The sequence below is a fragment of the Entelurus aequoreus genome, linkage group LG11 (genome assembly GCF_033978785.1).
Source record: "Entelurus aequoreus isolate RoL-2023_Sb linkage group LG11, RoL_Eaeq_v1.1, whole genome shotgun sequence".
Lineage (NCBI taxonomy): Eukaryota > Metazoa > Chordata > Actinopteri > Syngnathiformes > Syngnathidae > Entelurus > Entelurus aequoreus.
Window position 1 is genome coordinate 27,283,961 of NC_084741.1, and position 16,091 is coordinate 27,300,051.

Below are 16,091 nucleotides of genomic sequence, written 5' to 3' on the forward strand. Positions count from 1 at the left end.
GTAGGAACCAGAATATTGATAACAGAAAGAAATGGGGGGAGGGAGGTTTTTTGGGTTGGTGCACTAATTGTAAGTGTATCTTGTGTTTTTTATGTTGATTTAATAGAAAACAAAAAACAAAAAAACAAAAACGATACAGATAATAAAAAAAACGATACCGATAATTTCCGATATTACATTTTAACGCATTTATCGGCCGATAATATCGGCCTGCCGATATTATCATATATCTTATATATATTACATCCCTACGCAAAACCAATCTAATAGAATCCAATACTAGAGCTGTATTAAAAATTATCACTGCATCATACTGACAGATGTCTCTTGTACTATGTTGCTAAAATGGTAATTATATCACATATAACATATTATTAACTATGTAACATGCAACTCATGTATTGGACATCAGATTGTGCCAAGCAAAGCAGCAGACAAACATAGCTATCTATGTAGGATATATATACTAGTCGGACCCTAGAGAACAGCAAAGTAGTTGATACTGACCTATGTGTGCCTTGGTCTGTGTCTTACCAGCTGGAGTGGTCAGAGTCAGCCCGGCCTCCTGGCAGTAGCCTACTGGGTGGATGTATGGACTGCTAGCATCACACCTTCACACAGGTAATAACATCAACAATATCAGACATTAACAAGCAAATTATGGAAACGGTAAATTGTAAAAAGCACATAGTCTCCTAATGTCATCAGGTCAGCAGCAAATTGGTCCAAAACTAATTGCTTGGTCAAATTAAAACTGACGTTGATTAAAACAACATTAGAAGTTGTAACTGTAAGCAACCTCCTGATGTAGTAGTTTTGTGAAAGTCATGTGAGGTACACTTGGCGTACTGTAAAAATGAACTCATCGGTGGTACTAATAATGGCTCGGCAGTTTTTGACTTAACGTTATTGCATATTGCTTCTGCTGTCTTGTGCAATTTACTTGTTCAAAATCAGATTAATTGGCCGAGCATGTTTAGAACACAAGGAATTTGACTTGGTACATACAGTGTAACGCCCCACTTTTCATATGATTCGGTATCTGAGCAATATTTGCACCATAGTTTTGCATTGGTTTCCGTATACTAAGGCTGAAACGACGCGTCGACGTAGTCGACGTCATCGGTTACGTAAATACGTAGACGCCGTTTTTGTGCGTCGACGCGTCGCATATTTACGTCACACTACCGTCATGGCGGAGCACAAAGCAGACTGTGCGAGCGAAGGGGAAAAAGCACGCCAAAAGTGTGGGAGTATTTCAATACACGGCCTAATAATGTTGTTGTATGCACACTGTGTCGAGCGGAAATGGCCTATCATAGCAGCACAACGGCTATGAACGAACATTTGAAAAGAAAACCATCAACTAGTCAATCGTCCGCGTTAGCATACGTTGTCATCATTACACAAAAACATGAATGTGTCATTTGTATCTGCTAGGGGTGTAACGGTACGTGTTTTGTATTAAACCGTTTCGGTACGGGGCTTTCGGTTCGGTGGTGTACCGAACGAGTTTCTAAGCTAAAGCTAACTTTAGCTGCTAAAGTCTTAACAAGCTGCTTTGCTCCTTCTGCCTCTGTCTCAGCACGCAGCATTGTCCCACCCACACAACCATCTGATTGGTACACACAAAGCATTATCAGCCAATCAGCAGTGCGTATTCAGAGCGTTACCAGCCAATCAGCAGTGCATATTCAAAACGCATGTAGTCTGCGCTTCAGCGTCTAGCAGATAGGTGTTTAGCAGGTGAGCATCAGGCAGCGGACTCTCCCCAAATGATAATAAACACCTCCCAGTCAACTACTAGTAACATCACTATGAGCCCGTTGACCTTCTAGAAACTTAAACTGCAGCTCAGCTCGCTCGCAGTCCTGATTTGAGGTGAAGGCTAATTACCTCTCAGTTCCAGCCACATCGACCCCTTCTGAGCGTAGACATGCTAACCTTTCTTCAATACAACTGTTAGTCACTCACTGGAATGAGTATAATTGGTTATTGTGTACTGTGTTGGACTGGATGTTTATTTTGCACATTTTAAAAGCAATACTTAATGTTTACAGTGCTCCAGAATATTTAGATTGGCACTTTTTTGTATTGGATGTTTATCTTTATTTTTGCACATTTTAGCAAATAAGCAATACTTTCACTTTTGTTGAAATGTTTACACTGTTGTTACATAATATTTCGTTTTGCACTTTTTTGTATTGGATGTTTATCTTTATTTTTGCACATTTTAAAGCAAAATAAGCAATACTTTTACTTTTGAAATTCTTATACTATTGCAGAATATTAAGATTTGCACTGGATGTTTACTTTTATGTTTGCACATTAAAAAGCAAATAAGCTACTTTTAATTTTGTTAAATGTTACAAGTTTGAAATGTTTACTTTGTTACAGAATATTTTGTCATGTTGTTGTCAATGTTGACTGAGTGGCCATACTTTTTTTTTTTTGTAAATAAAAGCCATGCCTTTTGAAAAAACTGGCCTACATTTATTTTTTCATCTTCATTTTAAATAAAATAAAATAAAGAATAATCGGTAAAAGGAAAAATAATCTATAGATTAATCGAAAAAATAATCTATAGATTAAATGATAAATGATAAATGGGTTATACTTGTATAGCGCTTTTCTACCTTCAAGGTACTCAAAGCGCTTTGACAGTATTTCCACATTTACCCATTCACACACACATTCACACACTGATGGCGGGAGCGGCCATGCAAGGCGCTAACCAGCAGCCATCAGAGGCAAAGGGTGAAGTGTCTTGCCCAAGGACACAACGGCCGTGACTAGGAAGGTAGAAGGTGGGGATTGAACCCCAGTAACCAGCAACACTCCGATTGCTGGCACAGCCACTCTACCAACTTCGCCACGCCCGATTAACCGATTACTCGAAAAAATAATTATAGATTAATCGATAGAAAAATAATAGTTAGCTGCAGCCTTACCGTATACCATCTCCATTATCAGATGGCCAAACATTGCACGTGTTGCACGTAACAAACTAGTCCGCAGCCGACATGGCAGCCAAGTACTAGTAGTTGTTGATAAAGGCTATGACAACACCGGTGTTAAAATCTATTTTAAGTATAGTATGGTTTTTCATACCATATTCGTTATCTAGAAGTTTGTTTTTCTAATTTAAACAAGAACTATGATGATTTCTACATTTGAAACACTTGTGGTCTAGATAATATATACTGGATATATTTCTATTAATTTTGCTCCACACTCCTTTTTATAACCTGCTTTTTGAGTCTCTCTCCAAGAGGTTTGATACAGTAGGTATTCTCAAACAAACATTGTTTAAATACAGGGTCTCTGCAGGTTTCACAAGTCAAATTTAAGACTTTTTTTAGGATTTTTTTAAGACCATATTGAAAATAAATCAGAGGGCCAGAAATCATTTTTAATTACCGGTATATGAATTCATTAGCTGTTCTTTCACATTGGAAAACAAAATAATTGTTAAACTAACTAAATACTCCAGAAGCTTCTCTATTGTAAACTAATGGAAAAAAAAAATTAGGAAACATCAGAACAGCCATTTTTCAGATTTATCAAAGAAGCGCCCGCTCCCGCCCGAGTGCAGCTGGGATAAACTCCAGCACCCCCGCCACAAGCAGTAGTAAATGGATGGATGTTTTCTTTCAAAAGGTGTAGTGTGCTTCATATCAAGTGTTTCATGTAACAACAACCAGAACGTCACCAATGGTAGAAGAAAGCGCAACGATATATTGTCTGTTGAAGGGATTGTTAGCATGTCTGTGAAGCTAAATGGTTAACTTTTGCAGCCGTCAGAATTGAGCAAACAGATAAAAACATCTACAGTACTACTACTGTATCTGCACAAAGTTGTGAAAAAATGTACAGATAGAGCGATTGTCTTTAAAAGAAAAAAGGCGATTATGGCTTGCAAGCCTCAAACCGAATTTGGATGTGAATAATGTGGATAATATTAAAATTTGCTCAGCTCATTTTGTATCTAAGGCTGCAGCTAACGATTATTTTTCTATCGATTAATCTATAGATGATTTTTTTTCGATTAATCGGTTAATCTATAGATTATTTTTTCGATTCATCTATAGATTATTTTTCCTTTTACCGATTATTTTTTTTATTCAAAATGAAGACGAAAAAATAAATGTAGGCCAGTTTTTTCAAAAGGCATGGCTTTTATTTACAAAAAAAAAGAAGTATGGCAACTCAGTCAACATTGACAACAACATGACAAAATATTCTGTAACAATGTAAACATTTAAAACTTTTAACATTTAACACAATTAAAAGTAGCTTATTTGCTTTTTAATGTGCAAATATAAAAGTAAACATCCAGTGCAAATCGTAATATTCTGCAATAGTATAAGCATTTCAAAAGTAAAAGTATTGCTTATTTTGCTTTAAAATGTGCAAAAATAAAGATAAACATCCAATACAAAAAAGTGCAAAACAAAATATTCTGTAACAACAGTGTAAACATTTCAACAAAAGTGAAAGTATTGCTTATATGCTAAAATGTGCAAAAATAAAGATAAACATCCAATACAAAAAAGTGCCAATCTAAATATTCTGGAGCACTGTAAACATTAAGTATTGCTTTTAAAATGTGCAAAATAAACATCCAGTCCAACACAGTACACAATAACCAATTCTACTCATTCCAGTGAGTGACTAACAGTTGTAATGAAGAAAGGTTAGCATGTCTACATGCTCTGGTTCTTTTCTTGTTTACAATATTCCCAGCAGCTGAAAATAGGCGCTCAGAAGGGGTCGATGTGGCTGGAACTGAGAGCTAATTACCGGTAGCCTTCACCTCAAGCCAGGACTGTGAGTGAGCTGAGCTCCAGTTTATATTCCTAGAAGGTCAACGGGCTCATAGTAGGGATGTGCGTATCGATCCTGTGGTCGATACTCACACGCTACTCATTTGGCATCACTTTTCTGAAAAAAGTATCGATATAAACCAAAAAACGGCGTGTAGGGGGTGCAACCATCACTTTCAGATGTTTTTGATTACTTACTTAACTTACTATGTGCTGGGACACCCCTGTACCTGGCAGAGTATAGAGCTGGCCCAGTCACGTGACAGGAGACAGCGAATGAGCGTCGTCAACGTGCAACACACACACAGCCAGCCGACAGCGATGCAGCCAGGCATATCCAGTGTTGTCCAATTGTTGACTTAAAACAGGCATTGTTTTTTGTTTTTTTTAGTAATGTTTACTGAATATTTTTGTTTAAATGATTATCCTAAATTCAAATAATTTCCACACAGGGGAATTTACTGTTAGTTGAAAATTGCTTGAGTATTTAAAACAAGATAAGAAAGAGATACAATTTGGAGATTCTTCATCTTTGCATTACAGTTTTATTTTTTTCCAAGAAAATCTTGAATATATGATTGAATGTGATTTTGGTTTTAATCTGTAACATGATTTCTTACATTTCGAAAACATTAGCCTATTTCATATTTCATTAATTGCTAATTATATCACAAACTTTAAAAAATAACTGCAGCTTCTTGCGATTCGGATTTGACAGTTAATTGGAAAGCCCTAATATCTAATTATTATTATATATAATTATTATTATATATAATATTTAATTTATTTTTCATATTTATGTTATTTATTTTAATTTTACTTTTATTATATATTGACCATAATAAATGTGGTATAAATGGTCTGTATTTGTCTTGTGATTTGTCTTAAATAATAACAATAGTAATAATATTTTTGACTGACAAAAATTGCCAATAAGAAATTAATGGTATCGGTATCGATGAAAAGGCAAGAAAAAGTATCGGTATCGTATCGAATCCTAAAAGTGGGGTATCGCCCATCCCTAGCTCATAGTGATGTTACTAGTAGTTGACTGGGAGGTGTTTATTATCATTTGGGGAGAGTCCGCTGCCTGATGCTCACCTGCTAAACACCTATCTGCTCCACGCTGAAGCGCTGACTACATGCGCTCTGAATACACACTGCTGATTGGCTGGTAACGTTTTGAATACGCACTGCTGATTGGCTGATAACGCTTTGTATAACTCTTTGTGTGTACCAATCAGATGGTTGTGTGGGTGGGACAATGCTGCGTGCTGAGACAGAGGCAGAAGGAGCAAAGCAGCTTGTTAAGACTTTAGCAGCTAAAGTTAGCTTTAGCTTAGAAACTCGTTCGGTACACCACCGAACCGAAAGCCCCGTACCGAAACGGTTCAATACAAAACACGTACCGTTACACCCCTAGCAGATACAAATGACACATTCATGTTTTTGTGTAATGATGACAACGTATGCTAACGCGGACGATTGACTAGTTGATGGTTTTCTTTTCAAATGTTCGTTCATAGCCGTTGTGCTGCTATGATAGGCCATTTCCGCTCGACACAGTGTGCATACAACAACATTATTAGGCCGTGTATTGAAATACTCCCACACTTTTGACCACTTTTGGCGTGATTTTTTCCCCCTCGCTCGCACAGAATGCTTTGCGCTCCGCCATGACGGTAGTGTGACGTAAATATGCGACGCGTCGACGCACAAAAACGGTGTCGACGTATTTACGTAACCAATGACGTCGATGACGTCGACTACGTCGATGACGTCGACTAAGTCGACGCGTCGTTTCAGCCTTATTTGTATCTGGTATATATGAATACATTTTTACTTGTTTTTGTAACTTTTTTGAAAACATATTGCTAATAAACAAGGATTAGTTTTTATTTAAGCATGACAAAATGACATTCGCAAATCTTCTTTGCTTTGCTCACCCATCCATAAACTGAGGTAAACACTAAACAGAAAACTTTTAAAGCTTTAAATGTAATTTGCTGTATAAACTTGGAAAAACGTTGAGGCATGAAAAGCTGACCTGAAATTATTGGAATAATTGATTGATCCTTGTATAGTTGTGCAAGTGTTTGTGGCGTTTCAATATATTTTGACAAGGAATTATCCCGAATTTTTGACTTTTACATTATCATTTAAAGGCCTACTGAAACCCACTACTACCAACCGCGCAGTCTGATAGTTTATATATCAATGATGAAATCTTAACATTGCAACACATGCCAAAACGGCCGGGTTAACTTATAAAGTGCAATTTTAAATTTCCCGCTAAACTTCCGGTTGAAAACGTCTATGTATGATGACGTATGCGCGTGACGTCAATCGTTGAAACGGAAGCATTCGGACACATTGTATCCAATACAAAAAGCTTGGTTTTCATCTCAAAATTCCACAGTATTCTGGACATCTGTGTTGGTGAATCTTTTGCAATTTGTTTAATGAACAATGGAGACTCCAAAGAAGAAAGCTTTAGGTGGGATCGGTGTATTAGCGGCTGGCTGCAGCAACACAACCAGGACTTTGACTTGGATAGCAGACGCGCTATCCGACGCTAGCCGCCGACCGCATTGATGATCGGGTGAAGTCCTTCGTCGCTCCGTCGATCGCTGGAACGCAGGTGAGCACGGGTGTTGATGAGCAGATGAGGGCTGGCTGGCGTAGGCGGATAGCTAATGTTTTTAGCATAGCTCTGTGAGGTCCCGTTGCTAAGTTAGCTTCAATGACGTCGTTAGCAACAGCATTGTTAAGCTTCGCCAGGCTGGAAAGCATTAACCGTGTAGTTACAGGTCCATGGTTTAATAGTATTGTGGATTTTCTGTCTATCCTTCCAGTCAGGGGTTTATTTCTTTTGTTTCTATCTGCAGTTAAGCCCGATGCTATCACGTTAGCTCCGTAGCTAAAGTGCTTCGCCGATGTATTGTCGTGGAGATAAAAGTCACTGTGAATGTCCATTTCGCTTTCTCGACTTTCATTTTTAAGAGCATATAGTATCCGAGGTGGTTTAAAATACAAATCCATGATCCACAATAGAAAAAGGAGAGAGTGTGGAATCCAATGAGCCAGCTTGTACCTAAGTTACGGTCAGAGCGAAAAAAGATGCGTCCTGCACTGCACTCTAGTCCTTCACTCTCACGTTCCTCATCCACAAATCTTTCATCCTGGCTCAAATTAATGGGGTAATCGTCGCTTTCTCGGTCCGAATCGCTCTCGCTGCTGGTGTAAACAATAGGGAAATGTGAGGAGCCTTTCAACCTGTGATGTCACGCTACTTCCGGTACAGGCAAGGCTTTTTTTTATCAGCGACCAAAAGTTGTGAACTTTATCGTCGATGTTCTCTACTAAATCCTTTCAGCAAAAATATGGCAATATCGCAAAATGATCAAGTAAGACACATAGAATGGATCTGCTATCCCCGTTTAAATAAAAAAAATTCATTTCAGTAGGCCTTTAATTTACTCTCACCGCAATGTTTACAAACGCCTCCCTCCTCGATGGCTCCACATCTGGGTCCTAAACACTTTTTAAATTTTCCAACCACCGGTGTCAAGCATGCATGATCTTTCTGGAGCCATTAATCGTTGAACTTCCACTAATACATGTTATGCAAGTAATTCAGCTTTGCTGTGGGTTTTCGTTAAGTTTTCTCCGCTGCTATTCTAAGCTGTAACAACACACCGCTGTGCTCGAACAGCATACTAGCTGATGGTGCGCAATAAATTCGGACTGACTTTGGTTCCGTTTTGTAATTGTGTTATAGCTTCCTTTAAAAATCTAAACATTTAAAAGCAAGACTGACATTTATGCATGTTTTAAATAAAAAGTAACATTAATAGATTTTGAGACCTTTCAAAATCGTATTTAAGACCTTTTCTAAGATTTTAGGAGAATCTTGGACATTTTAAGGCCTTAAATTCAAATTGTTGGATTTAAGACTTTTTAAGACCCACGGATACCCTGAAATACTCTATATATCTGGATATCGTCACCGTTACGGGTTCCAAACATGGTCGAAAATAAACTTCATAAATATTATATAGATTCACCCGGTCACAACATTAGGTACACCTGCACACGCTCTGATTGATTTAGACTATACAGTAAAAAAAGCTGCTTTTAGCAGCATTTTTGTCACTGCATGTTGACCGTGGTGTTATCCACATGCCACGATTAGATGAAAATAATACTTTATCTACCTTTTTTTGTATTTTCTCATAGACCGAAGCTGAGAGTTTGACTCATTGTCTAAATAAGTGCTTCCACCTTGCTGTGACATCAGCGGAGCCAGACTGCAAAACAGAGGCATTCAAAACTGCGTGCAAGCTCATTCCATAATGCATGAAGCCTATGATTTGATGTTTTGACATTATTTAACAGCAGTATCAAGTTTGGTAACAACATTTGTAAGTCAAAAAAGACCAAGTTCATTATAGGTCCCCTATAAAAACAAGTTACATATTAAAATTGTGGTGTTTTGGGGGACTCATAAAATAATAATTGATTCTATTTATCAAGAAATATTGATTTGAAATACGAGTATTTTGAGTTATGAGCTCCATTACAGAAGCAATTATATTTAAATAACAGCCCCTCTCTTTCACCTGCGTCTTGATGGGTCAGTAAAGACCCCAGTTTGTGTTTAAACAAAGCAACGCGCTCTCACCAGTAATCATACGTGTCATCCCAGTTGTCGAAGTGAATGAGAAGTCTGTTGTCCACCACGGCTGCAATGGTCGCCACGCAGATCAGCAACGGGTTCTTCCTGTCGATCGCCTCTAGCTTCATGCCTGCTCGGAACCCGGATGGCGTCACCGACTGAATACATTAAAGTGGGTTAGAATGGAATTGAAATGGATGAGTTTACGCGATGAAGGCGGGTGACGCTCACCGTGTTGAGGCTCTTAAAAAGGTGCTTGGGGGCCAGCTGGGCTCTGCTGTTCTTCACGTACGAGCTCCAGTTAAATTCTCGATCCTTAAAATCTACCAGAGTGAAGAAAGGCCTCAAACATCTGTAAACCTTTGATCTGCGCATCTTAGTGTCTGACTACCTTTCGGCAACAATAGCTTGTGTCCGTTTTTCTCACACCAGCCTGCTGGTTTTAAATCCCACGAGTCAGCGTTGGCCCAGAAGTCGTAGCATTCTGGGTAGCCGTCAAAGTGGAGCCTGACTCGATAGCCTTGGATCTGTTGACGCAGAGAGCAAAGCAGTAAGGCGATGAGACTCCACGCTTTAACAAACGCTAATGGCGTTACCTCTGCAACGCTGAGCACGCAGAACAGCGACGGGTGACACGGGTCCAACCCCTCCAGCCTCATTCCTATCTTAAAACTGTTTCGACTTTGAGGAAAAGACTGATGCTGCAGACAAGCAAGAGTGATCGTTCAGGGCCAAAAATAATGTAGGATATTTGTGTTGTTTCATATATAAACACGTGGTACCTCTTTGAACAGTTTGACAGGAGCAGCGACAGCCTTCTCCTCCTCCAAGTAAGCCGGCCAGCTCCAAGCTCGTTTCTTATTCTGTGGGGCTGCAGCTGGCAGGCAGAACAATACAATAGAAATTGAATGGTGGTGGTGGTAGATGGCCACCATGTCTCTCATTGGACATCATGCATGTATGCAATTGGATGAATTTAAATTAGATATGGCTTTTAATATCTGTGTGTGTAAACTGTACTAAATTCCAGGGACGAAATCTGGATTTCAGAAGTGGTGGAGACAATTGGCTTGATTGCATAGGGTGGGGCTTGACGGGGTGTGGTTTCAAGGATTAGATGGAAGTTTTAGAGTACTAAGAATACATGATAAGCTATTTATTTATTGTTAGCGTGGTTCTGCAGGTATCAACAACTCTAATTAAATTATTTTTAATGCTTTTTTAATGCCACTTAAACAAATGTAATGCCTATGTCATACTGTAGATTCTATATAGTCAAAAGTTTACAATTGCATGTAAGGACAAAACTGTAAGCATTTGACATATAATAATGTTGAATAGTTTACATTAACTGTGGCCAAATTAGGCACTAATGTGATAAAATTGGATTGATCGATTGTAGCTGAGATAGGCTCCAGCGCCCCCCGCGACCCCGAAGGGAATTAGCGGTAGAAAATGGATGGATGGATGGATGATAATAACAATGCAAGTAACCCTTTCAAACACAATAAAACATTTTTCATACTGTAGTATTTTTTTAATTATTTCAATTGTAATTCATTATCCAAAATTTGTAAACAAACAAGAAAAATGGATTCTCAATCTATGTTAGCAAAAATTACAGCTCAAAAAATATTAAACATCTTGAAGGGCAGATTTTTCCTAAATTACAAAAACTGGGTGGGGTTTTTGTTTTTGTTACCAATGCCATCACAGTATATTGGCTTGTTTGTCCGTGCTGATGGGTTCATTTTGCTCATTTAGTTTGCAGATTAAATTATCCCAAACAGGGACGTTTGCCTTTATAATCATCTTTTTCCTCCTAACTTTTGTTACTTTTGTTAATCCTTCTCACTGGCGAAGCAATGTCCATGTATTTTGTGTGTGTTAGCAAGCGGCGCCACCTGCTCATACTGAAACAAAGTTTGGGGATGACTGACAATAGGCTCTCTCTGTTCATTTAATTCTGATGTCAAATAAATGTGCTCAGGTCCGGAGAGCGATGCACAGAGTAAATTAACCCTCTTGTATCCATTTTTGAAAGCCTGAGACAAACAGACTTAGCAAGTTATCAAGTTAATTTACCATTCAATTAATTGACTTATTGACTATTGGCCCAGGCCTACAATGGTATGTAATTTTTTAAAGCCCCTGCACTTTGTATTTAATGCTTTTTAATGTCATTTAAGGCCTTAATTTTCGCAAAATCAATTGAATGACTTTTATTGCTTTTTAATGACCCGCAGAAACTTTGAAAAAATAAAGCAAACTTAAGTGGGCTATTCGCTGCTCAAATGTATGTCTAACCTGAATGGGGATAAAACCAACTTATTCAGCTCCAATGGGTGGGCTAAAGTGACAAGCTTCAGTAGGAAGTTTTCTTCTTGGCACAAGTGTTTGACTGGTCTCCATTCAATAGTGTTAGAATATTTTTGTCCTGTAAAAAGAGCAGGGGACAAAAACTGCCTTTTAAAAAGTGCTGGGGATATGTCCTTCTTGTCCCTCCCCAAATTACGTCCATGCTGATTAGGAGCGCAACGATTCCTTGACAAATGACGTCACGACTATGTCGACAAATGTATTTGTCGCCGACAAAATGTATTTTGCGACGTCACCACTCGTGTTTTTCCGGAGGACACAAGTCAGCACCACCAGTGTGAGAATATTTCCTCCTATTCTTGATCAAAAATATGAATACCTTGCTCATTTTGCAAAGCAGATCTTGTTTTTATGACACTATATCTGTGATACAAGAGCATTGAAAGCAGAGGAATGTCGGACATCTGCAGGATGCAGTCTTAAAGGTGCCATATGTAATAATGGTAACACTTTAGTATGGGGAACATAATCACTAGGGCTGCAACAACTAATCGATTAAAATCGATTATAAAAATAGTTGGCAATTAGTTTAGTCATCGATTCGTTGGATCTATGCTATGCGCATGCGCATTTATTATTATTATTTTTAATAAACCTTTATTTATAAACTGCAACATGTACAAACAGCCGAAAAACAATAATCAAAATAAGTATGGTGCCAGTATGCTGTTTTTTTCAATAAAACACTGGAAAGGATAGAAATGTAGTTTGTCTCTTTTAACCGATTATTAATCGATTAATCGAAGTAATAATCGACAGATTAATTGATTATCAAATTAATCATTAGTTGCAGCCCTTAAAAAATCACCATTAATAAGTTGCTCATTAACATGCAAATTAGTAACATATTGGCTTAATTAGTCATTATTAAGTACTTATCAATGCCTTATTCTGCACGTCCTTATTATACCCTAACCCTAACCCCAACCTCAACCCTAACCCTCTAACCTTACCAAATAACTCTAAACTAAGTCTTTGTTACTTAGAATATGTTCCCCTAGTGTCCAAATAACTGTAAATTAAGTCTTTGTTTCTTAGAATATGTTCCCCATACTAAAGTGTTGCCGTAATAATTTCATGTCAAGTCATCATTAAATGGCCCTGATATGTCAAAAGGCATTAATAAATCATGTTCTTTCCGAATACCTCTATAACTGATAACAGTAGTTCAGCCGGGATGTGCTCATTTCAAAAGTAGATTTACAGCCCCAAAATCTTGTTATTGTTTTCATTTCGATGCCCCGCCCTCCACCGTTTGACCAATTAAAAAATCTGTGACACACCGCCACCTTCGTCAAGCTACTGCTACTGGTAAAGTTACTAAACATGTCAGACCTTAGTAAATCTAAAAGGCGTCGTTACGATTCTCAACTTATTCATGATAAAGCCAGGAAAAAAAACTGAGGATTTATATCGGAGGTGCCTTTGAAAGATGGAGACGATTGAAGGCGGAGAAGATGTTTTCATCTGACACCTAACTTGATAATTTCCTCTTTGATAGGTAAGTAAGGCATTTACGTCTTATTATTACTTGTAATAAATGGAAATTGACATTTTGTATGTAAACTATATTGTCCAATACAGTCTATGATCTTGTCTAACAAAGCTAGTATGTTCGTTCAACGAATGCTTAGGTGTCAGCTCCTAGTGTAATGCTTAGCATGCTAGCCTGGTCAATGACACATCGACATACATGCTAACGGGGGAAATATATGCCTGTTAGCCTGTATGTCGGTGTGTCATCCAACTGACAGGGCAAAATATATTTTCGACAAATAGACCCATGTGGATATGGGTAGTGTCAGTGCCTATTTTGTTCTCAATATGCTGATACGCTGAGGAAAGGGGGTTCTAACATTAGCACGGCTAATTGCAGTTTATGGTACTCTATGTGCATCAAACACATACAGTATGGGGTGGTATTTGCTTGGCACAATATAATGCATTACATGTAATGATTTTCTACTTTGTGTATTGACATGGTAATAGGCTATATGATTTATGCGTGACGTGGTTTTTGCGTAACGTGGGTTGCACTCTGCACTGAAAGATGGTGATTGATTGAGTTTAGTTTATTTTGAAGATGAACACATTTACAGTATAATACATCACACATAATTTCATATAATTTCTCTTTACATCATGTCCGAAAGAGTAGGAAGAAGCAAAGCTTATTTAATCCTACCCCTTTCCCACTTCAGAGCGTTTACAAATACAAATGTTAATTTACTGTCTTATTTTTGTAACACACTTACATCAGTAAATGATTAATACAGCAGTTCTTGCAATATGTATTTTCAATAGGGTTGAAGGTATTTCTCATAATTCTTCTTCCTTGTACTTTGTAAACACTTGATTTGAACAACCTCTTAAACTGGATCTTATCAGTACATCGTTTAAAGGATTTGCTTAATCCATTCAATAGTTTAATTCCACATACAGATATGCTAAAGTTCTTAAATGTTGCACATGCATGATGCATACAAATATTTTAAGTTAGTTTTTCCTCTAAGGTTATATTTCTCCTCTTTAGTTGAGAAGAATAGTTGTACATTTTTGGGTAGCAGGTTATGGTTTGCTTTGTACATAATTTTTTTACCAAATTGTTGAATTTCAATATTTTTGATTCAATAAAAAAAGGGTTTTATGTTCTCTATATCCAACATTATCTAACTGATATTTTTTGTAACACGGTAAGTGAATGAAGTGCACATTTGTAGTTATTTCCCCATATTTCTGCACAATAACACTAGCGAGCTTTACAGATTATGGAGTGATTTTTGGTCCAAAACATATCATGCTTTGTTCATTATTGAAATATTTCTTGCCACCTTATGTTGCATAGTTTTATATGAGATTTCCAGTTAATTTTACCATCTATTATTACACCCAAAAATCTAGTATCTTTTACCCTTTCAATGTCTACTCCGTCTATTTGTATACATGTATGATGCTCTTTTGATGTAAACTGACTCTCGCCAGATCCTTGTAGTTTGTTGAGCTCCACACAAGGATCTGGGACTTCTCAATAGGAGATGTATTTCAGAAGGCGAGGCCTTGTAAAAAATATTTTACTGAAACAACGCAGCAATGTCAGTAGACGATCGCTGTCGTTTGTGCAAAGAAAATATGAAGAATCAATGTCAGCACACGATTCTTTGCTGCATGCCGCCATTGTTGTTTGAATCAAACAGTCGCTTCGGCGCTACGTCACATCTATGAAATCCCGCCCGATGATCCTGATTGGTTCATTATTTTTTGCTATCTTGAAGGAGTTTGCAATGCCCTCGAGCCCAGATCCTTGTGTGGAGCTCAGCGAATTACAAGGATCTGGTGAGAGTCAGGTTACTTTTGATGTGCGTAAATGGAAGATAATGCATTGCGTCAGGTTGAATGCAACATGGAGTTATGCTGAACGATATGTGGCAATAATTTTACTGTTGGCCTTGGCTTGCCATCAAAGTAGGCCTATGCGATATATAATACATTATAATACTAAAATATTGCTGCGTTACTTTACACCAGGGGTCACCAACGTGGTGCCCGCGGGCACCAGGTCGCCCGTAAGGACCAGATGAGTCGCCCGCGGGCCTGTTCTAAAAAAATAAAAATAAAAAAAAAAAAAGAATTAAAAAAAAAAAAATTAAATCTACATAGAAAAAACACAAGATACACTTTCAATCAGTGCATCAACCAAAACAACCTCCCCCATGCACACTCATCCACACCCACTCACACAAAAGGGGTTATTTCTTTCTGCTACCAATATTCTGGTTCCCACAACATAGACAACACATCTGCACGGGACACAGTCCCTGAAGCACACATGATTGTATAGGCTGCTGGTCCACTAACATTTTCATTAATTACTATTTTTTATGTAATTATTTTTATATTGTTTTACTTTCTTTTTTATCCAAGAAAATGTTGTTTTATTTATTTATCTTTTTTTATTTTATTTTTAAAAAAAGGGCCTTATCTTCAACAGACCAGGTTGTCATTTAAATTAGATTTGTTTAAAGGGTTTTTTAAACCAGGCCCAGTCCAGATAATGTCCAAGTAGGACTCAGCAACACACACCTTCATTCATGTACACAGAAAAAAATTAGGGAACACAACAGATTGCATATAATTTACAAACAAAATTACATTTTCAAAATAAGCATTTATGTACAGTCCAGATTATGTCCAGGTCACTCAAATTAGGG

The 16,091-nt window shown here is 37.6% G+C and overlaps 1 protein-coding gene across 12 annotated transcripts in view; it reads right to left on the minus strand.

Moving 5' to 3' along the window:
• Positions 1-16,091, minus strand: part of l3mbtl1b (L3MBTL histone methyl-lysine binding protein 1b) — a 69,271-nt gene that overhangs the window by 16,571 nt on the left and 36,609 nt on the right. For 10 of the 12 annotated variants that reach the window (XM_062062844.1, XM_062062852.1, XM_062062854.1 and 7 more), the window contains exons 7-12: positions 10,287-10,381; positions 10,101-10,205; positions 9,896-10,031; positions 9,736-9,827; positions 9,511-9,662; positions 508-611 (exon numbers count right to left, since the gene is read on the minus strand). In XM_062062844.1, coding sequence (XP_061918828.1) covers positions 508-611; positions 9,511-9,662; positions 9,736-9,827; positions 9,896-10,031; positions 10,101-10,205; positions 10,287-10,381 — 684 coding nt within the window. The remainder of the gene's footprint in view (positions 1-507; positions 612-9,510; positions 9,663-9,735; positions 9,828-9,895; positions 10,032-10,100; positions 10,206-10,286; positions 10,382-16,091) is intronic. The other 2 variants (XM_062062855.1, XM_062062851.1) reach the window with 1 other exon arrangement.